The following is a 26,771-nucleotide window of genomic DNA, read 5'->3' as shown; positions in this document are numbered from 1 at the left end:
TCGGTCTCTCTCTCTCTCTCTCTCTCTCTCTCTCTCTCTCTCTCTCTCTCTCTCTTAGCAAGGGTGTGGAGAGTTGTTGGATGGGCCAAGGCACATGGAGGCAACTGCTTAGGTAGCACAGGAAGACAGCCACTCTGGCCGTAGAGCAGAAGTCTTTACTTCTCTTAGTGGCTACACACCTCTCAGATGCATGAACTCTGTGCCACCTTTCATTTGTGACACCAAGGGAAAGAGGACGTCCACGCCCTCACACACTCGCCAATAAGCACGGAGCTTGCTCACAGCAGTAATGGAAACTCTGAGACTGAGCACATGGACCACTATGTGACCCCCTGGGATCAGGACTGAGGGGCCATTCACTTGCTGCAGGGAGACCTTCACCAGAAGCGGGGACCTAGGAACACAAGGAACAGAGTGGACGAGGAAGAAAATGAACAGAGGAGGCAGTTGGAGCTGTCCCAGAGGGGTGGTTTGTGTGTTGTCTGCATCCGACACTGTAGTGAGACATTAGAAGAGCCTTCCGAGTCCCAAGTCCCAGGCGAGATGCACTCTTCTGAAGGACTCTTGCAACTCTTGGTTGATTGGTTAGACAAGGTGTACCAGGGAAGGGAGGGATGGAGGGAAAGGACGTCAAAGAGCGAAAGAGTGAGAGCCCAGGCACTCAGCCGCAGGATTGCCTAATGCTTATTTATAGCCCTGTTGCTCTTTGCAGGAGGGTGGCACTTGGGGACAGTTCAAGATGGCAGATTCCAGGGGAGCCTGAATTACTGTTACCACCAACCCCCATCATCAGGTCCACACTCTCCTCAGCACCTAAACTCACTATTCTAACAGAGAGTTCCAGGCCAGCCAGGACTAGACTTCTACTCTTGTGGCTGGGTAAGCATTAGCCCTACAGGTCCTCCTCCACCTTTGCAGAAGCCACCACAATACTGAGCTACGCAGAGGAGTCAGCCTCCCCAGGAAGTAGCAGACAATGGCAAATGCCACCAGATAGAAAGGTCTTGAGATAAGCTGACCTAGGTCATCTCCAGAAACCCCTGAATTGCGGGATGGCCTGCGGAGAAATAAAAGCCCTTTCCCTGCCTGTGGCCACTCACTGTTCACATTACTTCTACCTTTCGGAACTGGTAAAGTCTGGTTTTACACGTCTGTTATGTAACTCTTGGGCTAGATGTGCAGTTACATGGAAAGAGTGCTCACCTAGCATGCGCATGACCCTGGGCCTCATCTTCAGCACTGCACAAAACTGGTGGCTTCGCCTGAGTAATCAGCCCTAGGGAGGTGGAGGCAGAAGGATTGGAAGTTCAAAGTCATCCTCAGACACAAAGCAAGTTTGAGGCCAGCCTGACTCCTAAAAACAATATTCTTAAAAAGCCCACTTTGTGGAGTTGGAGAGATGGATTAATGGTTATTAGCACTGACTGATCTTCCAGAGGACCCAGGTTTGATTCTCACCACCCACATGGCAGCTCACAAACATCTGTAACTCCAGTTCTGGGGAAACTGATGCCCTCTTCTGACCTCCAAGGGAACACAGCATGCAAAAGGTGCCCAGACATATATGCAGGGAAAAATCCATACACATAAAATAAATAAATTAAAAAATAATAAAGATTAAAATGCAGAAGCCTACTTTAGAAATGAGTGAACAACCCTAGACAGTTCCAGCGTGATCTCTAGTTTCATCTTTCTCCTACAAATGAGATCATTTTCTTCTATGCGGTTATGCAGAATGTATGTATGTATGTATGCCACAGGTTATCAATTTATAAACCAGACTCAGAAAGACAAATGCTGAACGTGCTTGCTCATGCGTAGAACCTTGCTATTACAAACACACATATATACCACACACATGCACACACACACACCACAGAAAGGTAGGAAGACTTGAGGGGATGACTTAGGCTCTGGGGAGTCATGAAAGAAGCAGGTAACAATGGGAAAATACTGTCAAAATCTGTGATGCTATTGAATGTAAATACCACGTGACTATTATGTATATCACCATGCTGAGAATCATCCTGGCTTTGACTCCAACCCCATGCTCAGTTCAACCACACACGCCACCTTTCAGCATCTCCCCAGACCTCTGGCCGGACAGTGCACATCCTCTACACAACATACAGACTCTGGATACCAAGGGCTGAGCCACGGCTGCTTTATTAGAATTGCTGTGATAAAGACTAGTTTTAGCTGTAGTTTTTGATTATTATTAAAACACAATAAAGCATGAAGAAGCGTCACTGCAAAGATTCCTCTCCCTCAGCAGTTTGGTTCCAAGTGGACTCAACATAGCTTATCCCTCATGTTACCCTGGAACCCTGGAAGACAGGAAGATGGGCATTAGAGTTCAGATCCAAAATACCCCACTTTACCCTGACTTATGCCAAGCCAACAAAACTTGTGTGTTGCAAGCTTGGTCTTCAAAGCTGCAATGGTCAAAGGTGGTAAAATGACTGGATTCTGAAGGCTCTGGCGCCAGTGGCAGATTCACAACAGAGTGGGCTGTTAGAGGGTGATGTAGATGTCAGGAGGCAGGGCCCAGGGGGAAGAAGAAGGCCGTTGGGGACAAAGTGCCTTTGGAGGATAATTTTGTCTCCATAGCCTTGCCCCCTCTCTCCTGGTCTTTGCTTCCTGTTGGCTAGCATTTGAGAGGCTCTCCCTCCACCACGGCCACAGGCCTGAAGCAACGAGGCCAAGTAATGATGGGCCAAAATCCCCCACTATGAGCCAAAAGAAGTTGTTTTTTCCAGGTATTTTGTCAAAGTGATAGAAAGATAATGAGGATTGGGGTGGCCTCACTATAGGTGCTGGGCTTATGGGAGGACTTCTCAATCCCCTTAGAAGTGCAGACATAGCTCCTTGACCCACCTCCTAACTCTCCTGTCCCTGAGACTTCAACATGACTTTGGCCTCATAGGCAATGACATACAGAATGTTATCCCAGTGAGAAGCATGATAAAGGTAAGTCACATCTGTACGGGTCACACTCATTTTAAACAGGGAGTGCGCCTTTTTTTCTCTCCGTGGTACCAGGAATTGAACACATGCTGGGAAAGTGTTGTAGGAAGGACCTACACTTTCTAGCAGCAAACAGTCTGCCCCTGGGAGCCCAGCATGCTTTACAGGCTCACTGCAGGAGTGTAATGCCACGGAAGACCCAACACGAGGATCTAGAAATGGCACGAAGTGCACATCTGTCTTCTTGCAGCTGAACTGTAAGGGCAGAGATGGCTCCTGTCTGAGGAGCCAGTCCTAGGACAGCCATGACGTCATAGCTGAGACTCAAATGATGGATGGAAAGGGGATGGTTTGACCTCAGGGCCTGCTCTGCTGCTGTGACTGGTCACGGAGCCCTTGGGAACACTACTAGTATATTTTCACTTTCCATTCAGGAGACAACGTTTTGCTGAATTGTTTCGTTGTAAAAACAGCTTCTCAGCCGGTTGTGGTGGCGCACGCCGGTAGGATTTGCTGAAGGAGGCAGAGGCAGGAGGATCACGAGTTCGAGGCCAGCCTGGGCTACACATTTAAAAAAAAACAAAAAAACAAAAAACAAAAACAGCTTCTCAGTATTGACATGAAGTGTGTGTGTGTGTGTGTGTGTGTGTGTGTGTGTGTATATAATTGTTGGAACACTATCCAATAATAGAGTCATGTAAAGAGATTCCTGAATGTGTATGTGTGAAAATCCCAAGAAAACAAGATAAGAATCTTGTGACCTTAGTTTTTTCAAAACATGGAACTGTTCTTGGACTATGCTTTTGTGTTCTTCCCAGGTGTAGTGGACAGGAATGATCTTCCGATTATTCATTACACCTGGCTATTGTTATTAGTTTTATGCCTCCATGAAAAAACACGTTTTGTCATGTGCAGCTTGCCCTTAAGTTCGTGCCCTTTACTCACGCGAGTCTCCTTGACCCTCAGAGTATAAACTGTCTGATGCTCTGAATATAGCTGGCTAGTATATAAGATTTCAGCCCTCTTCATTCATTGGCGCCATTCTCCCAGGTCCCACTGCCTCTAGAACAGTAAACAGCCTACAAGCCTGAACATGGTGGTGTATACCCTTAATCCCAGAGCTCTGTAGGCAGAGGTAGGAGGATCTCTCTGAGTTCGAGGCTCTACATAGCAAGTTCCAGGCCTACACAGTGAGACCTTGTATTAAACAACAACAAAACCAAATCTTAAATTTGGAGCCTCAAAAGAGAAGGTTCCAGTAACTAAGACAGTTTTCATGCACAGAAGGAAGCCAAAGGCTGCTACGGGGTAACCCTCTGCCCCTCTGCACCGTATAGAGAAAAGAAAGAGAAAGAACTAAAACAGAACCACGGAAATCTAAGATTTCTGCAGTAACTACCGCTGCCGGAGAGCACGGAAAGGATCTCTAAGTAAAAGAGAGACAAAAGCTTTCTGTTCTCAGGAAATCATCTTCAACTACTTGGTAAATCATGAAGCTGAACTCAGGGCAATCCATCACTGCTCTCAGTCAAAAACTGACTGTGTTTTGAGATGGACAGAAGCCAGGCATGAGGAAATGGGGTCCCGGTCTGATATCACATCACCTCTGAGCAAGCATTCAGGGGAACTCACCCACTGACACGAAGGATTTGGAGAGGGCTGGGCTCTGGTGGCGCTATCTTTAATCCCAGCACTCGGGACATAGAGGCAATCTGTGAGTTTGAGGCCAGTCTGGTCTACAGAGCCAGTTCCAGGACAACCAGGGCTACAGAGAAACCCTGTTTTGAAAAAAACAAAACAAAACAAAACATAAAAACAAAAAACCAAAACCAAAACCAACCAACCAATCAACCAACCAACCAAGCAAAGAATTTGAAGAGGAAGTGATTTGGCTTACAGCTCACCTTGGCCAAAGATCAAAGCAGGCCCTGTGTGACAGTTGCCCTGAAAGGCAGGTGTGTGACTAGACCTCCCGTCTTCTGGAAAGGTGTTGTCATGATACTCTGCTTATCAGGACAAGACGATACTACCTGGCCTTGTTCAGCCCGAAGGGCTGTTAAGGAAGAGGAGGCCAAGTGGGCCTAACCTAAGAAATCAGCCCGCCTAAATGTGTGTTGGGGTGGGGGTACCTTTGTGTCTGATAACGTTGACATTGAGCGTGGTGTCATAGCTTCAGCCGTCAACTTCCCATAGGAAGAGAGGACCTCAACCGAGGAACTGTCTCCATCAGACTTTTATCCACCAGTAAAATTGTCTCGTCAGTTATGGCTTTTCCTTAACTGATGATTGATGTGGGAGGGCCCAGACCACCGTGGGCGGCGGCACTTGGACAAGTAGTCCTAGGCTATATGAGACAGGAAACCGAACAAGCCAATGGGAGCAATCTCGCAAGCTGCGTTCCTCCATGGTCTCCACTTGAGTTCCTGCCTCCTGGTTCTTGCCTGAGTTTCTGCCCTGGCTTCCCTCAGTGATGGAGTATTATATCCCGTAAGCTGTACAAACCCTTTCATCCCGACTAGGTTTAGGTCAACATTTTATCACAGCAAGGGAAAGCAAACCACGCCAGGCGGGGTGCAGGTGCAATTATTCCTGAGCATCCTTTTCAACCAATTGGAAATGTGAAGCCTGTGCTCACACTAGGAAAAACTGGTTCTGAGCCGGGCGGTGGTGGCACACACCTTGACTCCCTGCACTTGGGAGGCAGAGGCATGCAGATCTTTGTGAGATCGAGGCCAGCCTGGTCTACAAAGTGAGTTCCAGGACAGCAGCCAGGGCTACACAGAGAAGCCCTGTCTGGAAAAACTGAAAAATTAAAAAAAAATTGCTTCTGATCTCAGATAGTATGTTAGCAGACTGAACATCCTTGTCACTGACCCTGTTTGGGATCTCCCTGGAAGTCTTGGTGAGTGTAAGTCCAGGGGTATTTGCTGATTCGTACAAACATTTCCCCGTTTATCAACTCTTCTTGAAAACGTCTGTTCAGAAGTTCCTTATTCCACATGTACTCGGGAGAGAGGACCTTGGTGGGTTTGTTGTAAAGGAGATATTTGTTCAGATAGCTTTCATCAGGCCGCACGACCTGGATGTGAGCGGCTTGGTCCAGCATCATCGCCTGGTAACACAGCTTGGTGAGCCTGTAAACTTCCAGTACCTTTCCCCCAAAGAAGGCCCCTGAGTAGTAAAAATCTCCCTCGTCCTCAGAAATGTAGGCTTGTGACTGAGGTTGCCTTTCATAGGCCAACATTTGTCTTGGCAATCCAAAGAACAGAGGGTGCAGGGTGCCAAACAAGGAGGACAGGATCTCCACGCCAACGCTGTTGCAGAAAACCATGTTCACATGAGCACAGACCAGGTAATCCACCTCCTTCGCAAAGCGCTGCTGGGAAAAATGGCAGATCACCTCCATCCTGTAGATGTAGGTGTTCAGGGGATGCGCAGAAGCCTGGGCTTCCAGAATTATCATCTGCCTCCCCTTAGAGGTCTTCAGGAGTGGCACGCTAGCTGGCTGATCAGTGAAAATGTAGTACTTCACCCTGTGTCCCTCCATGAAGTACATCTCCGCGGTATGCAGGAACACTTTTAGGAAGGCTACATATTCTCCGGTGGCAAACACGACTAACCCAATGGAGACATTCTGGAGCCGGAATTGCTGGTTCAGGATTTTAATATGGAAAGTCCCGTCCCACACGATGGGAGCCAGCCAAGGCGTCTGTATGGCTATGTTTTCACTACTGGGCACTAGTAGTTTCGACTGATAATACCACATCCTGGACACATTCACTATTTTCAGGTGGTCCACTTCCCTAACTGTTACGTTCTCCTCGGCTAGAATATATTTTGGCTTCTGTTTTCCCAGGACCAGGAAAGCATAGACAAAGAAAGTCAATGAGAGGGCGAGTAGAAAAACAAAGATCACAGAAAGAAGTGAGTGATATTTTGATTTCTCAGATTTTGGCAGCAGGTGGGTCTCGGCTGTTGGGGTCTCCTCCATGACGTGAGGGCAACTTGTGCTGGGTAGGATGGGCCAAATCCAAGGGGCTCAGGTTTCCAAGTCTCCCATTGCACAGCCCACTCATTCAGCAGCCCTCCAAACTCCACACAACTGACCCAAGTGCCAGGTACCACGTGGTTCAAATGGAGGGAGTCTCGAAATCCCGACAGAACTTCAGCAAAGTCAGTGTCTCTTTATGGGCATCAAAGCAATGGCATGGCAGGATAGGGCAGAACTCAGGATCCCGGACACATGCACAGGAGACTAGCTGAGGACATCACTGAGCAGGCCAAGAGGAGAGATTGTGATGAAATCAGGGCAGGGCAGACACCATCACAAGTGGCCTGACCCTCAGGACACTCATGCTCCACCTTGTCCTTGGTGATCACGATGTGGGAAACTGTAAGCAGAAGCTATTTCCTTGGGACCAGACTGTCTCTCACATCACTCTAGGTGGGTTGCTGGGGCGGGGGTCCTTCCCACTTGGAAGGACCCATTGAGTAGCCACGGTAAAGAAGGTGATGTAGGTGAAAAGTTTCGGCACCCCATGAACCTCTCCGCCAACGCAATAATCCAAATCAGACCAAATCAAACCGAATTGGAAAAAGCCCAGGTTTAATGGATACCATTGCTCCCAGGTGGCCATCCATCCCCCTAGAGAGGAGTCAGGGAAGGAAGACCCGACAAACGATGTGTTTGTTCTCTGGGGTACAATTTAAATAGCCCGTGGAAGTGGTCTTGAGCACCTCTGGGGAGGGGTCATTATTTGGTCGGCTTTCTCAGAGGTGGAGTCTGGACTGAGACAACTCCCAGGGGCAGGGACTTGGAAAGGAACATCTATCCACATTCCAGACTCTGGATATATGGATGCCAGGGGCTGGGTGACACTTCCACCCAAACATCAAGCATCAATGTTTGTTTTCCCTTTATTTTCCTAGTATCACAGAGAACCCATTCAGGATTTTTTTTCGAGGTGGCAGGCTTTACATTGTTAGAGCTGGGTTGCTAACTCTAGTTAGCATTATCTTGTTCAATCATCACCCTAAGTGAATGCAGCCCTGTTGGAAAACCTGTCCGTGAAAGGTCCAGGCTCAGGATTGGCTTCAACCTTGAACAACGTTAAAAAAACAAGAGATTCCAAATTCGGTGGGCAACCCCTTCATCATAGTTTACTTTCTATTGCAGCGATAAAGACCACAACAAAAAGCAACTTGGGGATGAAAGGGTTCATTTCACCTTACAGCTGGCTCACAGTCTATCATGAAAGGAGGTCAGGGCAGGAACTAAAGCAGAGACCATGGGCGAGCAGTAGTTTATGGCTTGCTCCCCATAGCTTGCTCAGCCTGCTTTCTTATACACCCTTGGGACCACCTGCCTCAGGGTGGCATCACCCACAGGGAGCTCGGCCCACCTTCATCAATAATTTATCAAAAAAAAATCCCAGTTGAAGAGGCTCTCTTTCTCCAGTGTGCACTTTGGACATCGTTATTAAAGATGCAGTGGCTATAGCCGTGTGAGCTTCTGACCTGTCCTGTCTCACCACCCTCCATGTCTGTTTCGCCGACAGTACCATGCTGTTGTTGTCACTATGGCTCTAGTGTATATGTGAGGTCAAGGATAGTGACACCTCCTGCATTATCACTATTTCTCAGGATTTCTTTGTCTTTTACATTTCCATTTGAATTTTTTTCCAAGATAGGTTTTCTCTGTGTAGGCTGGCTGTTCTGGAACTCATTTTGTTGACCAGGCTGGCCTCAAACTCACAGCCTCTGCCTCCAAAGTGCTGGGATTAAAGTTGGGCACCACCACTGCCTAGCTCCATTTGACTTTCAAGGTGGCCTTTTCTTTTTCTGTGGAGAAGAGTACAGGAATCTGGTGATGTGTGCATCGACTCTGTAGATTAGTAAGAGCCTTTTTCACAATATTTGTTCTTTGAATCCCTGAGCATGCTAAGTCTTTTCATATTCTACTGTCTTCCTCAATTTCCTTCTTCCAGTGTTTTAAAGCTTGTATGCAGACAACTTTCACTTCCTTGGTTAAGTTTACTCCAAGACATTTTATCAGTCTTGAGGCGATTTTGAATATGAGCACCTCCTCAGTATGCTATATATATATATATATAGCATGCTATATATATATATATATATGCACACACACACACACACACATATATATAACTATGAAAGCTATTGATTTTTGTAGGTTGGTTTGTATCCTGCCACTTTTAAAAGTGTTTATCATCTCCGAGAGTTTCCTGGTGGAGTCTTTATGGTCCCTAATGTGTAGAATCACATCACCTGAGAGTAAAGGCACTTAGGTTTCTTCCTTTCTGTTTGTATCCACTCTGTTTTCCTCTCTTGTCTGCTATAGTTAAGACTTCACGTGTGACGTTGAAGAGGAGGTGAGAGTGGATCTGCTTGTCTTATCTTTGATCTCAGTGGAAATGTTTTGTTTTTCTGCACTGAGAGTGAGGTTGGCTGTATGTTTGTCTCAAATATATAATATATATATTATATTATTGAGATATAGTTGCTCCATTCCTCAACCTTTCAGATGTTTTTGTCATGACATTGGATTTTAACAGAAGGCTTTCCTGCAACCGATGCGCATGTGGATTCTGCCTTTGAGTCTGTGATGATGATGTTCAGTGATTTACTTATGTTGATTCACATCTGCATCTCTGGGACAATGTCAACCTGGTGCGTTCTTGAATTCAGTCCACAATGACTTTAGTGAACATCTTTCTGTCTATGTTTATCAGTGAGACCAGCCTATAATTTTCTTTTTATGTTGTGGCTTTGTCTGACTTTAATATCAGGGCAATACTGGCTTTACCATGGCCTTGAATGATGGGAAGAGTTGGGTTCTCAGGATCTGAAGCCAATAGGCTGGGCCCTCCCCCATTAATCATTATAGTAATATGATGTTAAGCTCTTTGAACTCTTTTGGGGGGCTCACCACCCAGCTCCTAAATGAATCATACACGGAGGCTTATTCTTAGTTATAAACATCCGGTCTTAGCTTGGCTTGTTTCTTGCCAACTTTCTTTTATATTATTCTATCTATGTTTTGTCTCTGGGCTTTTCTTGTTCTTTTACTTCTGTAAATCTTACTCTTACTCCGTGGATTGCTGTGTAGCTAGATAGCTGGCCCCTGATGTCCTCCTCTTTCTTGGGCTACTTCTCCAAAATCCCCTTTCAGATTTCTCCTTGTATGTATCCTCTCTACCTGTCAGCCCCACCCATCCTTTCTTCTGCCTCACTATCGGCAGTTCAGGTCTTTATTAGACCATAGGGTATTCAAGACAGGCAAAGCCTCGCAGCTTCACAGAGGTAAAAACAGATTCACCATTAACAAAAGTAACACACCTTAGCGTATAATTCCCAACAAATCAGTAATTTTTGTTGCCTCCTTTCCAGTGACTCTAGCTGTGTCAAGTAGACATAAGACTATCCAGCACAGTACTTTAGCTGTACTATGACATGGGTTTCTTTTCTGGTCCTGCCTCTTTGGGGTGTTCTGTGTGCCTCTTGTGCTTGTGCAGGTCCTCTTTCTCTAGATTTGGGAAATTGCCTGCCATGATTTTATTGAAAATATTTTCTATGCTTTTAAAATGTAGTATTTCTCATCTATGCGCAGAATTCATAGATTTGGTCTTTCCAAGATGTCCCAGAGACCTTGCATGTTATGTTTATATGTTTTAAAATGTATTGTTTTCCTTGACTTGCACCAGCTCTTCTAACTTGTCTTCAGGACCTGGTGTTGTGATCAACTTTATTCTGACAATAAAGTTTGCTTTCAATCAGAGGGCCAGCCAAAATTAACTGTAGTAATAGGCGGCGGGCTGCGTCCCGCCACCCGGCTAGCTTTACACCCGAAATAATTACACGGAAACTGTATTCTTTTAAACACTGCCTGACCCATTAGTTCCAGCCTCTTATTGGCTAGCTCTTACACATTGACCTAACCCATTTCTAATAATCTGTGTAGCCCACGAGCTGGCTTACCAGGAATGATCTTAACCTGCTTCTGCCTGGAGTGGGAGAATCATGGCGACTCCCTGACTCAGCTTCTTTCTACAGCATTCTGTTCTGTTTACTCTGCCTACCTAATTTTATGTCCTATTAAAGGGCCAAGGCAGTTTCTTTATTTAACCAATGAAACAACAGATAGAAAGATGACCCTCCTCCATCAATTAACAATAGAGGTTTTGGAGAACTGAGGAGAGATAGAGAGACAGAAAGTAGTAGTTTGGTGCATAGACAAGAAATATGGGTCAATTTTAGTGTAAGAGTTAGTTAGTAATAAGCTTTAACTATCACTTTCAGCCAAGCATTTATACTTTATCTTAAGCCTCCCAATCAATTATGTTGGAACATGCAGTTGGGATAGGAAAATTCTGCCCCCCCCCACACGTATGTATGTATGTGTATATATATTACCATTCCAAAACGGAGTCAGGGAAGAATAGTGAGGAAATACTGGAACAATTCAAGGCCAAAAACCAGTTAGGAAAACTCCAAACTCTGCATCCCCATGTCTGACATCAAAAAAAAATGCTCTTCAGATCTTCAACTCCCTTCTGCTCTCTTGACTGCAACACACACTTCTTTCTCTCAGGCTGGCTCCACTCCCTGTTAGCAGCTTTCCTCTGCAGGAATCAAACGACTCCGGCATTTCCAATATTTTGGGTTCTCCAGGACACTCCAGGCTTCACCTTCACAGCATCTTTACACAATGGCCTCTCAGGTCCTCATGCAACGACCCTGCCACGTGCCTGGTCTCAGCGGCTTTCCTTATTTGCAAAGCAAGATTGCGTAGCCCTCTCTTCTCTCCTTGACTCTAAAGCCAGAACCACATGACCGAAACTGCCATGTTCTGCAGCTCACTGGGACTGGACCATGGCCCTCTCATTCAATTACCTCTTCACCAGCTTTCTGTTTTCCATGGTTCCTTCACTGCCTAAGCTTGGCTATCCTGACACGCCATCTGTAGAGCAGGCTGACCTCAAACTCAGAGATCTGCCAGCCTTTGCCTTCTGAGTAATGGGATTAAAGGTGTTCACTGCCAAACCTGGATCTAAACTGTTCTTTGATTCCTTTTCACAAATTGGAAGTTTAGCTGGGTGGGTTCTTGCCTTGAGGTCACCATTCCCTTTATTTGATTTCTTAATCTGTTTGCATCTCTTTGAACACAGTTTAGATCCATTCCACTTCCTGGTGTCCCTTTTATCTTCATTCTGTACATTTCGTAGTTTTACTTGCTTAGTGAACCCCTTTTCATTATTAATCAATAGGAGTAACCACACAGCAGAGTCTATACTAGGCTGTTTTGAGATTTCCTCTGCAATGCAATTAATCCAAAACTTTAGCCTCTGGCAGATTTTTTTAGACAAGGGCAAAAACCAGCCACATTCTTCAGCAAAATATCACAAGAATGATATCTAGGCAACATACTAAAATTCTCTTCTGAAACATTTTGATCCAGCCCCCCCACATAGTTCAAATCACCCTTGGCACCACTGTCTTCTGTGCTCCTACTTGTATGGGATTAAGCCTCACTTAAAGCATTCAACTGTTTTTCTAATCCAAACTCCCAAAGTCTACATTTCTCCAAACAAAAACATGGTCAGGTCTATCAAAACAATACCCCAGTCCCTGGTACCAACTTCGGTCTTAGGGTTCCTGTAATGGTCTGCTCTGTCCCTTTAAGAGACAAGCAATGCCCATTCCCTCCCCCATCTGCTGATGGAGAGCTGATATTCAGCTTCCAGCCTGAGTCCCTTCTCTTTTTCTTCTCTTCCCAAAAGAGGTAGCTTCTGCCTTGCTCCTTTCTCCCTACTTCTCCTATTCTCCCTTCTATGTTTTCTCTCTGTCTCTCTGCTCTTCCCCCTTTCTCCTTACCCCCTATCCTCTTCCCTTCCATAGCCCACTAAATAAATATCCAACCTCACTCTGCATGGTGTACCTATCCATATCTCTGTTTCTCACCCACCACGCCTCTCTTCCCCCGGACCAGATGCCTTTGGAGACCTGCGGCATGGTCTCGTGGCATGCCCATCTGTCTGTCTCTCCTGGTGGGACTGGCTGCCCCATCGAAGTCTCTCACCCACCACACAGCTCCCTCCCTGCCTGGGACTCGTGGCCCCTGCAGCCACTTGGGGAACTGCGCCATCCCTGCCTGGGACTGGCTGCTCTCAGGCTGCCCACTGCCTGCTGCTGCTCAGGGAACCTGCAGGACCTGCAGTATGGCCTTGGGACCCTGCCCGCTGCAGCCACTAGGGGATCTGCAGCATTTTTTACTTAATCCATTATAGTTCCTATTGCTGTGAAGAGACATCATGACCTCACCAACTCTTATAAAAGAAAACATTTAATGGGCTGGCTTACAGTTTCAAAGGTTTATTATTATGGCAGAACATGGTGCAAGAGAAGGATCTAAGAGGTCTACATTTTGTTCTATAATTGGTAGAAGCAACTATGTCCCACACTGGGCATAACTTGGATACATATGACCTCAAAGCTTGCTCCCAAGGTGACACATTTCCTCCAAAAAGGCCACACCTCCTAATAGTGCCACTCCCTATAGGCCAAGCATTCATGCATACAGTCTATGTTGGCACTCCTGTTCAAACCACCTCACATACCTCAAGATCCTAGGGGGGAAAAGCCATATACAAAATCAGTAAGTGGAAAGTATTAATGAAACACCCCAAAACAATAAAATCAGTAATACAAAGAATCAGTGCAACAAAGAGTTGATTCTTTGAAAAGATAAAATCAACAGTCTTAGCCAAACTAACCAAAGTAAGGAAAAGGGCCAAATGAATAAAAGTTAGAGACCAAAAGGAGATGTTACAACTGATACCAATAAAGTTCAGGGGATCATTAGGGAATGCTTCGTAAAATCATGCTAAATTAAATAAGCCAGGGCTTTGCCCACCCACGCCTTCACTGGACCCCTGAAAGGCTTTTGGTGAAGTGACAGGCTTGGCTGATCCCTCATACAACCACATCAGCTCCTAGGATGTGGGAACATGGCTCTTGCAGAGGATCTTGGGCCTGGTGGATCCCACAGGACTGAGTGTGGCTCAACCAACCCATGCCTAGTGATGGAAACAAAGAGGGGCAGTGCCAACACCAGATGACAGCAGCCGCCCTGCCACCCTTACCCCAGACGCTTCGGAAACTGACCCTGGAGCGCTTCTCCTGGGGCCTTAAAGTATTCCTAATAATATTTGTACTGTAGGAACCAGCCATGATGAGCTAAATAGAAACAGACCAACCAAAGGAAGTTCTTTACTTCCAATCATTATCACCTGCCAGTGTAGGACTCAGCCATCGATAAGTTTAATGGAGGCCTGAGTCTCAGTAGTTTACCCTGAGGTTGCAGGAAGAATCACACACTGAGACTGCCCAGGCACCATCCAGAAACAGACCATCCAAAGGAAATGCCTAAAGTTCCAACAGTTGTAGATAGGATCACCTCCCAGCACATTCACCAGAACACCCCTAGACAAATGTCAGCCAACTAGGGGTCCTGAATCTTAGAAATCACTCACCCCTACCTTTACTACTATAAAAACACAACTCTAATTGAGCTTGGGGTTCTCTGATTATTCCAATACATTAGATATGTGGAGAGATTGAGCTTGCAAACTTGCATAAAATAAAGGCTCTTTGCTTTTACAAAGGGGATTTGGTCTCTGTTGCTTTTGGGGGAACTTGGTGGATCTGGACATAACAGTACTATTGGGGGAGGAGGCTGATCACACAACTAAAATTACTTGGCACAAGTGAGAAGGAAGCACAAAACATGCAACAAACCCACTTAGGAGTTTATTAGAGGAGATGTGTAAGGCCTGGTAAAGTCTGTGTGCAGAATGTGTGAGAGGGCTGAAGATGGCGTGTCCAGCTTTTACGTGCTGGCTAGTGCTTGCGCACGGGGGGGGGGGGGTGATGTAGCTACGTCATAAGCAGATGACAGAGCTCATGCATGCCTGCAAGGGCTTACATAGCTGTGTCATAGTAGGTGATGCAACCATGCTGCACACGGGTCACACAGGGCCTTTTAAGGTCCCCGGGGTGGCTAAGTATTCTGTCTGAGGGCTTGTCTGCACATGCGTGGCCCTGGAACCTGGATGTGCCAGCCGTGCTGGTTGGCTAGAATCATAACTGTTGGCCAAAAGACCCAAAATGGATAAAATAGTGGAACCAGGCATATTCTGGGAAACTTGTGTGTAACCAAATAGCCATGTCTAACCTTACTAGAGGGAGTAATCAAAGGTGTTCGGTGTTAAACTACATTCCTCTAAGATGTTTCCTATGATGTTGAAATCAACACTGAGCAGAAGGTGGTCATTTTTTTGTGGATGGTCTTTACAGAGAGTATTCAAGTTTAAATGAGGTCATTGGGTTTTGACCAAAAGGGGAGAGGGGTGTCTTAAGACATGAAGACAGAGAAGGAGACAATTTAAAGATATTAGGAGAGAAGACTACCTGGAATTACCGGGCACGAGCAAGAACAGATCAGGAGACACACAAGGAAACCCACTTTAAGAGGACTACTGAGAACTCAAGAACAATGGCAATGGGTTCTGATCCTACTGCATGCACTGGCTTTGTGGGAGCCTAGGCAGTTTGGATGCTCACCTGGATGGAGGTGGGTGGTCCTTGGACTTCCCACAGGGCAGAACCCTGATCGCTCTTTGGGCTGACGAGAGAGGGGGACTTGATTGGGGGAGGGGGAGAGAAATGGGAGGCTGCGGCGGGGAAGAGACACAAATCTTTAATAAATAAATAAATTATTTTTTTTATTGAGAAAAGAAAAAAAAAAGTATCCGCCTCCTCCCAGCCTCCCATTTCCCTCCCCTTCCTCCCACCCTTCTCCCCCTCTCCCAAACTCCTCTCCCCCTCCCTCTCCAGTCCATAGAGCAGTCAGGGTTCCCTGCCCTGTGGAAAGTCCAAGGTCTGCCCTCCTCTGTCCATGTCTAGGAAGGTGAACAACCAAACTGGCTAGGCTCCCACAAAGCCAGTGCATGAAGTAGGGTCAAAACCCCGTGCCATTGTCCTTGGCTTCTCATCAGCCCTCATTGTTCGCCATGTTCAGAGAGTCCGGTTTTATCCCATGCTTTTTCAGTCCCAGTCCAGCTGGCCTTGGTGAGCTCCCAATAGATCAGCCCCCTTGTCTCAGTGGGTGGGTGCACCCCTCATGGTCCTGACTTCCTTGCTCATCTTCTCCCTCCCTCTGCTCCTCATTGGGACCTTGGGAGCTCAGACCAGTGCTCCTGTGTGGGTCTCTGTCTCTATCTCCATCCATCACCAGATGAAGGTTCTATGGTGGTATGCAAGATATTCGTCAGTATTGCTATAGGATAGGGTCATTTCAGGTTCCCTATCCTCAGCTGCCCAAGGGACTAACTGGGGACATCACCATGGGCTCCTGGGAGCCACTCTAGGGTCAAGTCTCTTGCCAACCCTAAAGTGGCTCCCTTAACTAAGAATTGTGGTTCCGTGCTCCCCTGTCCAACCTTCCTTTATCCCAATCCTCCTGTTTCCCCAAGTTCCTCCCTCCTTCCCTTCTAACTTTTCTCTCCCCATCTCCCCTTACCCCCATCCCACCCCACCCCCAAGATCCCAATTTTCTCCCTGGCAATTTTGTCTACTTCCCATAGGCAAGAGGATAACTATATGTTTTTCCTTGGGTTCACCTTCTTATTTAGTTTCTTTATGTTCACCAATTGTAGTCTCCGTGACCCTTATTTATGGCTAGAAACCAATTATGAGTGAGTACATCCCATGTTCATCTTTTTGGGTCTGGGATACTTCACTCAGGATAGTGTTTTCTATTTCCATCCATTTGCATGCAAAATTCGAGAAGTCATTGTTTTTTACCGCAGCGTAGTACTCTAATGTGTAAAAAAATAAATTAAAAAATAATAGAAAGGCATTTAGGAATTAATGAGGAAAATTGTATAATCTAGTTTCATGCTATCATTAGAACCAAGGGGGACTGTAATTGAGTCACCTAGTCATACATGGAAACAGCATCAGGAAAAACACATTCAAGACTTTAATGTGTTAAACAGTAACTCTTCCATAATTAATAAAGGAAAGTTCAACACCGAAAAAAAAAAGTTTATTAAGCGAGAAAAACACACGTATGCAGGTCTGAGGAAGTTCGTGCATGAAGAGTGTGTGGACAGGGGTCGTGTCCAGCTCTGTGTCCAGACTGCGTAGAGGGACGCACAGTGGGAAGCGTAGATCACGTGACCACGCTGCCTGTAGGTCACATAGGGCTTGGGTGGCTGTGTAATTTGCCTGAGCGCTTGATGGCGCCTGCACAGCCCTGGAACCCGGAAGTGCCAGCGCTTGGGGTGGCTTGATATTTTGCCAAAGCACTTAGTGATGGTAACGATAACACTACCAAGTGTCAGGAAAGACCCTTCTACACAAGTGCTTCCTTCATAAAGCACACTGTTTTACAGCGAATAGGAAGTGCGTTCCAAGTGCCGTTGGGGGCGGGGGGGGGGGGGGGGGTGAAGATTGAAGAAAGACTACATTTCCCAGAAGGCAGAGCCGCGGTCTGGGAAATGACGCACTGAGTAATGGGCGTTCCTGGGAACCGCGGCGGCTGGACTTCCGACGTTTGGTCCCGTGGTTCCCGTCCCGCCTCCCCAGCGGTTCACTGCTTTGGGCAGAAGCGGGCTGCGTTGAATTGAGAAGAGCGCAGGAGAAGGAGCCCGAAGACAGAGGATCCACTTCTACATTCCGCGCGGAGCGCGTCCTCCTTCGCGGCCGAATAGCACTCCCCGCCGCACGCTTTTCGGGGCCTCACTACAAGTGGTCCCCATGGCGACGCCCGCACAGGTGAGTGTACGGCCCTGCTCTCGGGCCATCTGCTTGGGTACTTGATCCTGGAACTTCCGACCCTTCCCGCGTTAGTGCTCTGGATCTGGAAGCAGCGGGAGCCTCAGGGGGCTCCCGTGTCGGGCTCAAGTCTTGAACCCTGCTCTTCCTCGCCCTTGGCGTCCGTCCTCTGGGTCTGTAATGGAATGTCCGTAATAATTCCGTCCTGAGAGAACTGGAGCCAGTACGCGTGTGGTTTGGGTCTTGTACTCAGCAGGACCCAAGCAGCATCACTCTGTGGGTGTGGCTTCGGGAGCATCCGTGTTGCCGGCAAGGTGGTCTGCTGGCAGGCAAAGAGACTGGGTTTATCTTCATAGCGAATTTGGCTTGCCCCTGAACAGCACTGAATCCGTACTGCAAAGGAAACCCGTTAAAATATTCGTTAATGACTGTGCTTTGGGGATTCACATGCCCAGCGGACCCACAGTTATTTTCCAGCATGCCACACTGTTCACCGTCAGCTAGGTTGCTTGGTGTCTCCATCAGGGATTATTACATAAGAAATATAGTCCTTCTCATCACTGCCATTCAGTCATTGTCCCACAGCCCCACAGATAGGGGGACCAGCTCAGCAGGGTTGAGTGAGATGTCTTCACAGTCTAGCCAGCAGGGCCCATCAGGATGGGACCCAAGACCCCCCCCCCCCCAGTGTGTGTGTGTGTGTGTGTGTGTGTGTGTGTGTGTGTGTGTGTGTGTGTATGAATAAGTGATGCCTCAGGCTGATGTCTGGCATCAGCTGCTCTACACCCTGATCTACTGAGGCCGTGTCTCCCAGTTGGATACAGAGCTGACTTTCCGGCTCATCAAGCTAGCCATCTTGCTCTGGAGATCCTTTGCCACCCGGCATATCCATGGGCACTGGGAATCTGAAATCCTGTCCTTATGCCACAAGCACTTCCCCACAGCCATCTTCCCAGCCTGTTGGAACACGGCCCAAGAATGGAGTCATGCGAAGAGGATTCTGAGTGTTCGCGAGGAAACTCCAAGAAGACAAGTTCTTGTGACCTCAGTTTGTTCAAAACAGAGACTTGTCCTTGGACTGTGTTTTTGTGCTCCTTCCAGGTGCAGTGGATAGGAGAGTTTACTTCAGCTGTATTCATTAGCCTCTATGGAAAACATGTTTTTGCTGCATGCAGCTTGTCCTTGGAATTATACACATTACTCAGGTGACGCTTCTTAACCCTTGGAGTATAAATTGTCTGATGCTCTGAATAAAGTTGGCTGTCACATGAGTTTTAGGCCCTGCTCTCCCAGATCTACGCCACCAACTAGAGCAATAAACACATGCCCATGCCCTGGCTTCAGGTTTTTTTTTTTTTTTTTTTTGAGACAGGGTTTCTCAGTGTGTAGCCTGACTGTCCTGGCTACTAGTCTATGCCGGGCAGACCAGTGAGGTTCAGCAGCTGAGGTGGTGATCATTGTTTGAATTACAGTGTCCTCGTCCCCTCCCTAAGCCCGTGGTGATATTTTGTTTGTGCTTTAACAAACAAAGCTTTCCTGATGATGAGTGCGGAGCTAGCCACACTAGATAGCCATAGAGGCCAGGCAGTGGTGGCACACACCTTTAATCCCAGCACTAGGGAGGTGGAGACAGGAAGTGATATGGCTGGGCAGAGAGAGGAATACAAGGCTGGAGGAGACAGGAGCTCAGATTTCAGTCTGAGGTTTCATAGAGATGACATTTAGTCTGGGGACTTATAGAGACGGGATCTTCCATTCAGTCTGAGGATTTCATAGAGGTAAGAACTAGTGACTGGCTGCTCTGCTTCTCTGATCTGTCAGCTTTTACCCCCTAATATCTGACTCTGGGTTTTTATTATTAAGACCAATTAGAATCAGTGCTACATTTGGTGACTAACATGGGGCTTGAACTCACGACCCTGAGATTAAGAGTCTTATGCTCTACTGACTGAGCTAGCCAGGCTGGGCTCTTCTAACATCACAGGTTATTGTCTGTGCCGGGCCAGGTCCTTAAGATCTGCAGTCAGACTTTGTTCCTGCATTCTTGCCCAGAACCACGGAACAGGGTCCAGTTTTGCATGTGGTCTACATAGCCACCCAACTACCTCTGTTTATATTTCCAGGCCTTGGTTTCATTTGAAGATGTGGCCGTAACCTTCACTGTGGAGGAATGGGGACAGCTGGACCCTACTCAGAGAGCACTGTACCAGGAGGTGATGATGGAGACCTATGGGCTTCTGGTCTCCCTGGGTAAGGACCCATTTCTCTTCTGGGTGCAGAACTTAAAGCTGCCTTCATTGCACCCTGTGTAGGCATTGCTGGTTGAGGTCACCACCTATGTTCCTGCAGCCTCAGCTTACTGTGATATGACAGCTTCCTGCTCAGCTTCTCAGTGTCTACATCAGGGATCATATTGTCAGTCAGGCAGTCAGATGTCATTGTTCCACATCCCCACAGCAGAGCTGAGTGAGCCAGCAGGGCCCACCAGCATGGGGCTCTCCAGGAGGTTGATCCAGTTATGATGCAGACAAATGAGAGGCCAGGGTGCAATGATCAAAAGCTCAAGGGCAGCTTGGGGACAGATAATAAGGTGTTTTGTTCCCTGTGCTGCTGGTGTCTCACAGCAGCACAGCCCTAGCCAAGTGACTTCTTTAGCTCCTGCCACCTCCTAAGGCCTGTGCCAAGTAGCACCTTAGTGTTGAGTCCTCTGCTCTTGTTGGCTAGCCTCTGCAGAAAAGAAATCACCTCCCAGGCCCAACCTTGAGTATGGCTTATTATCGAGATGGTTTCATGTTTAGTGCAGCCCTTTAGTAACACCTACAAAGAAAGTGAGCCAATATCCAGAGTGCCTAGAGCAGAACGTGGAGCACCTCAGGGCTGCCGTAGTCTACATAACAGACAGACCCACGTGTCTTCCACGGAAGCCACTTTACCTTCAGTGTGAAGTCGGAACTGAGGGGAAGCGCAAGTCTCCCTTCCCCCAGATACTCAAATGGTTTGGGGTTCTGCCAGCCTTGTGTCCACAGTGGACTAAACATGTTGGTTTGTGCGTTAGTGTTGGGCTTGTTCCAGGACTAACATTCTGGATGTGGGAACCAGACAAGCAGAGTCCCTGAGAGCAGGGAGCTCAATGAAGGGAGGTTCAGTGCTCCGCCCCCAAGGTCCCACCACCAAGCTCAGTGCCAGGCATGTGGTAGCTGTCAGTGAGCCTTTGCCCAGCGAATCCTGACTCTTTTGTCTGCTATGTGGGATTTTCAGTGATTTTCCTATGGCTGCCTCAGCCCGATTTCTGTCCATAAGCCTTCGTGTTTGACTGAAAGTAAAGGAGTTTTGCCATACTAGATTCATCCTGCAAGCCAGGCGTGTGATTCCATCTGTGTAAATGCCAGAGGTGTGGCTGGCTACTGCTAGACAGCAGCTAGCACCGTTCTCCTGTCATCTTCCTCCTGCTCTAAGTCCTCAGGCTGTCCCTGAGGGATGCAGGATGATGCAGCAGCTGGAGCAGTAGGCCTGCCTCAAACAGCTGTCGGTAGACGCCCATCCTCAGTTCCAGGGTCCCCTGTTTCTCAGTCATCGTTAAACACCACAGTTACTTGGGAGCTCTGAAACCCACATGCTGGGTGCTTATGGCCAGAAATGTCCTCTGCTTTCATTGGGTTTGAAACAGGCACTGCTAGGGAACTGTGCTCTCCAAGCAGGTCGGATGCTTCCTACTCAAACTGACAGAGAATGCCTTCCAAGGCCAGGACACCCCCCCCCCCCCCGGCTGTGGTTTCCTGGCAATGTGCCAATACATGCATACTGTAAACATGAGGTTGTAATTCTGTCCTTACCTATAAATGCTGCTTTCTGTATTTCTCATGCCAGGGTATCGTGTTCCTATGCCAGAGCTGATCTACCTCCAAGAGCATCAGCAGGGTGTATGGACAGTGAAGAGAGGTCTCTTCCAAAGCCCCTGCACAGGTAAGCAGCTGAGAGTGGCCCTGGGCACCAAGGGGCATGACTGAGAGTGGCCGTGGGAACCAAGGGGCATGGCTGAGAGTGGCCGTGGGCACCAAGGGGCAGCTGTGCTGAGATTCCTCAGCCTGGTAGATCTCAACTGCTCAGAACATGGAGCCCTGTGGTCCCCTGACGTCATACCCCACCCTACACTCTGCCCTTACTCAGACAACTTAGCTGTGTGAATAGTGCTCCAGACATGGCTGTGCAGGTGTCTACCTCTGTGCTGTGTGGATTTAGTCACCTTTGGGTAAAGCCAGGAGTGGTGTAATGATGTAGGAGTGTCATATATCAATCTGTTGATTTCATTGGTTAAGCAATAAAGAAACTGCTTGGCCCTGATAGGTTAAAACATAGGTGGGAGGAGTAAACAGAACAGAATGCTGGGAGGAAGAGGAAGTGAGCTCAGAGAGGCCATGCTCCCCTCTCCCAGGCAGATACACGTGATGAAGCTCCGACCCAGGATGGACGTAGGCTAGAATCTTCCTGGTAAGCGCACCTAGCAGTGCTACACAGAGGATTAGAAACGGGCTAAATTAATATGTGAGAATTAGCCTAGAAGAGGCTAGATAGAAATGGGCCAAGCAGTGTTTAAATGAATACAGTTTGTGTGTTGTTATTTCGGGGCATGAGCTAGCCAGGGGGCCGGGGTGCTGGGGACGCAGCCCCGCCACTCCTAATACTACAGTGTAACTGGATCATATGTCAATCCTGTTCTTAGTGTTTTTGAGAAACCTCCGATATAATTTCCATCTCAACCAGCAGTGTGTTGACCTGCTAGCTGATAGCTATTCTGGGGAGGGGAGATGGAATTAATATTGCATTTGTAGATGAATTTTGGGAGAATTAGCATTGTATTTTTAACTTCTTTTCCTATAGATCCTTACTGTTGTTCCTAATGTTGATTTGCCTGTGTTATGTCACTGATCTTATGTAAGTGCTATTGGCTTTGCGTGTGTTCTGTTCCCTTAGTCCTTACTCATGGCAGCAGACCCAGTATGTCTGAGCTTCTCACCCTCTTTCACTCCTGCACGTCCAGAATCCTGACAATGTGTGTTTTCTGTCCCTACCTGTCTCCTTCCTCATTTCCACAGTTCTCGCCTTCTTCACCTTTTGCTTGGTAGTCTGGATTCTGTCAAACCTTTGTACTCTGTTCTCACTACAGTGTCTGTCTCCCCGACCACACCCCTCATTTCTTCTGCTTGGTAACTCTTACTCTTCCTGAGAAATAGGATGACATACCAGTGTTTCTGCATATCCTCTGCTGATCTCTTTTGGCCTTCCATCCAGGCCAAATTAGGCCCAACTTCTCTCGTTTTAGCGTCATGATACTTCCTTACACCACACTGACTGCACACATTATACCCATTGCTCTGCCCGCCACCCCTATTCTGGAGTTTGGAGTGACCTCTCTGCTCTTGGTTCTCTCTCCCCATCCCACCTTTCCCTTTTATGTTTCCACTGAAAGATGTTAAGAGTGAATGAAAAAGAACTTGCAGACATGGTTTTAGGACATGAGTGCAGTAGTAGCCTTTAGAGGCAATATTTCATCTTCTGCTTCATTGGCACTTGATTCTGTTTACTAGTAAACAGATACCTTTTCTTGTTGGATTTCCTTTAGGTGAAGAAGCAAAGTCCACTGACTCCTCAAAACCCATTGCTTCTCCACGGACTTTCTATTTCCAAGAACAACTGTCACAGAGAGCCTCAGAGGACTTCAAGGTAGGGCAGACCAAGGATAATGAAACATGGTCAGAAATGCCAGGTGGGACCACAGGGACAACTGACTCTTCCAAGGAGACATGCCCTGGAGAGCTGGCTTATAATCATGAGGCTTTGGAGACAGATGATGGTCTCTGTTTACAAGTCTTACAGGAGCAAGCTACTCCACGAGATTCTTACCATGAACATGATTCTCAAGGACCAGAAAAAGAGCCTGTGGTTGATGTTGGGAGCCTTTATCAGTGTAAAGGCTGTGGAAAAGTGTTTAGGAACAATCGGACCTTAGTATGGCATCAGCAGATTCATGCTGGAGCAAAGCCTTATGAATGCAGTGAGTGCGGGAAAATGTGTCGTTCCATGGCTGGCTTTGTTCAGCATATGAGGATTCACACTGGGAAGAAGCTACATCAGTGCATCGAGTGCGGGAAGGCCTTCAAGCGCAGTTCTCACCTCACTGAGCACCAGCGGCTGCACACTGGAGACAAACCCTACGAGTGCACCGAATGTGGGAAGACCTTCTCCCATCGCTCCGCTTTTCTCCAGCACAAGGTGACGCACTCTGCAGAGAAGCCTTTCCTGTGCAAAGAATGTGGGAAAGCTTTTTGCTACAGCTCTTCGTTTGTTCAGCATATGAAGATTCACACCGGAAAGAAGCTGTACGAGTGCGGCCAGTGCGGGAAGTCCTTTATTCACTCCTCCACATTGGTGAAACACAAGAGAACCCATACTGGAGAGAAGCCCTATGAGTGCAAGGACTGTGGTAAAACCTTCACTCACCACTCCACATTTCTCCACCACAGCATGACCCACACAGGGGAAAAACCCTTCGTGTGCAAAGAATGTGGGAAAGCTTTTTGTGTCAGCTCATCCTTCATGCAGCACATGAGGATCCACACTGGCGAGAAGCCATACGAGTGCAGTGAGTGCAGAAAGGCCTTTACCCAGCGCTCCACTTTTATCAGGCATAAGAGGACACACACTGGAGTGAAACCCTTTGAGTGCAAAGACTGTGGAAGGGCCTTTTGTGACAACTCTTCTCTGATTCAACACACGAGGCTTCACACTGGCGAGAAGCCCTATGAATGTGATGAATGTGGCAAGGCCTTCACCCACCACTCTGTTTTCATCCGACACACTAGAACCCACAGTGGAGTAAAACCCTTGGAATGCAAAGAATGCGCGAAAGCCTTTTACTATAGCTCCTCCTTCATCCGACACATGCGTATCCACACTGGAGAGAAGCCTTATGTTTGCAGGGAATGTGGGAAAGCCTTCACTCAACCTGAAAATTTTCTCCGGCATAGTAGGATACATACTGGAGAGAAACCCTTCGAATGCACAGTGTGTGAGAAGGCTTTTTATGACAACTTTTCCTTGATTAGGCACATGAGAACTCACACTGGAGAAAAGCCCTTTGAGTGCAGTGAATGTGGGAAGACCTTCAGCCATAATTCATCCTTTATTCAACACCGAAAGATTCATACCAGCGTTTAAAAGATAGGGGCAGTGTTTCCATCCATCCATTTGAACAAGCACATGCTAGAAAAATACTTTTCAATGTCAGTATCAGGGAAAATCCTATGGCCAGAGAAATAATTTAGTTTCTGGAAAATTATACTGAAGAGACACTTGATTGTCATTCCTATAACAAGTTTTTGTCACAGTTCATCACTTGCCATCTAAAGAATCATATATTAAAAAATAGGCCAGCCTAAGCTCTGCACAGTATGTGAGAATTATCTGGTGTAAAACCCAGTTTTGCTAGCATTTGGTTAAATGCCAGAAATAATTATCCTTTTATTTATTCATCAAGTCTAACGAGTATTTTAAAGCAACAAGGAACAATAGAGGGGGAGATAGATGAACAAAGATGAAAAAGAAATATTTGCATGACCTCTGATTTTCCTAGGAAGCAATGAAATTGTCATGGTAACACAAGAGATCTAAAAGACCTCAATCCCATGTGTTTTCACACTGCCAAAAGAATTGCACCATTAAGGGCTTTGTGTCAACATTTCTTTTTATTTTTAATTTTTTTTAAAAATTTTTTCAAGACAGGGTTTCTCTGTTTAACAGTGCCCTAGCTGTCCTGGAACTCACTTTGTAGATCAGGCTGACCTCAAACTAACAAATATCCACCTGGCTCTGCATCCCAGGTGCTGGGATTAATGGTGTGCACCACCACTGCCTGGCTCTTTTTCTTTTTTAGTTGAAAAATTTTTATACAATATATTTCAATCATATTCTTAACCCCCAAACACTTTTTTCTTCAATGGTTTGGGTTATAGGGGTGTAAGACCCTCACCCTCTGGTCTTAGTTCCAGGGAGAAGTCCCACGACTCAATTAGCCAGTCCAGCAGATGCAACGAGCAAGAGGATTTATTAACAATTGTGCAACCAGGTGCTTCTGGTCTCCCAGGAGGCAGAGCACCCTGAGCAACAATTCCAGCAAGCTTTTATAGGCAAACCCCACAACATTAGCTTATCAGATATGTGTTACAATCTGATTGGACATCACGTTTTTATTTTGCGCCAGGTGAAAGCGTAAGTCGCAAACAATGCCACACCAGTTTGGAATTATGATTAATAGAGTGATATTTATTTAAAGGGGAAAAAACTTACAGATAACCATCCCAGACAACAGCCCTCTGTGCAATCAAGAAGGAGTCTAGTAGCCGGGGAAACGGAGCAGGAAGCGAAAAGGGGCAAGAAAAAAAAAGTAGCCGCTTTTTTAAAGGGAGAGAGACCACGCCCCAATGGGCTGGTATCTCAGCGGCTATAGGCTGGAGGAGCAGAAGGACCTCCCGCGACAACATTAGCATAAGGGTCAACCTTAGGACATAGTTGTTTGTTCCAACCAGTTCTCAGGAAAACCCCAAGACTTTGTTTTTCGAGCCAGGCAGGATGTGCGTGGGTGGGTTGTTTTTCAAGCTAGGCAGGATATGCATAGGTGGGGGAATGAGGAACCTGTCCAGGTGCTTGGGGCTCAAGGGAAATTCTCCTTTTCCCAATTTATTTTCTTCATTCCCTCCTTTTCTTATGTCCCTAGTTTTAATCTTAAAACTTAGGGTTCTGACTCCTGCTGTTTCAACATCTGATATTGTTGTGTAAGCACTAAAGTCTGAACTATAGACAAGCGATCTTTAATGAATTGCAGCAAGCGATTTAAAATACAAGGCCTAAAAGTAAACAGAAGTAAAAGTATTAATAAAGGCCCCATGACG

The 26,771-nt window shown here is 46.9% G+C and overlaps 1 protein-coding gene and 2 pseudogenes across 1 annotated transcript; 2 read left to right on the top strand and 1 right to left on the bottom strand.

Annotated features, from left to right (window-relative positions):
- The window catches only part of LOC142852976 (histo-blood group ABO system transferase pseudogene), a 35,539-nt pseudogene extending 31,735 nt beyond the window's left edge, over positions 1-3,804 (top strand).
- A 2,029-nt stretch (positions 3,805-5,833) lies between these two features.
- LOC142852879 (histo-blood group ABO system transferase pseudogene) lies at positions 5,834-6,958 on the bottom strand (annotated as a pseudogene).
- A 10,612-nt stretch (positions 6,959-17,570) lies between these two features.
- On the top strand, positions 17,571-25,731 carry LOC142857098 (uncharacterized). The gene is made up of 4 exons (XM_075984739.1): positions 17,571-17,826; positions 19,950-20,076; positions 21,694-21,789; positions 23,447-25,731. The coding sequence occupies exons 1-4, from the start codon at positions 17,809-17,811 to the stop codon at positions 25,039-25,041; spliced, it is 1,836 nt and encodes a 611-aa protein (XP_075840854.1). The 5' UTR covers positions 17,571-17,808; the 3' UTR covers positions 25,042-25,731.
- Positions 25,732-26,771: the final 1,040 nt, after the last annotated feature.

The sequence above is a fragment of the Microtus pennsylvanicus genome, chromosome 1, assembly GCF_037038515.1.
Source record: "Microtus pennsylvanicus isolate mMicPen1 chromosome 1, mMicPen1.hap1, whole genome shotgun sequence".
In the NCBI taxonomy this organism is placed as follows: Eukaryota; Metazoa; Chordata; class Mammalia; order Rodentia; family Cricetidae; genus Microtus; species Microtus pennsylvanicus.
Note: the sequence above shows the minus strand (reverse complement) of the source record. Positions and strands in the feature narration are given on the sequence as shown.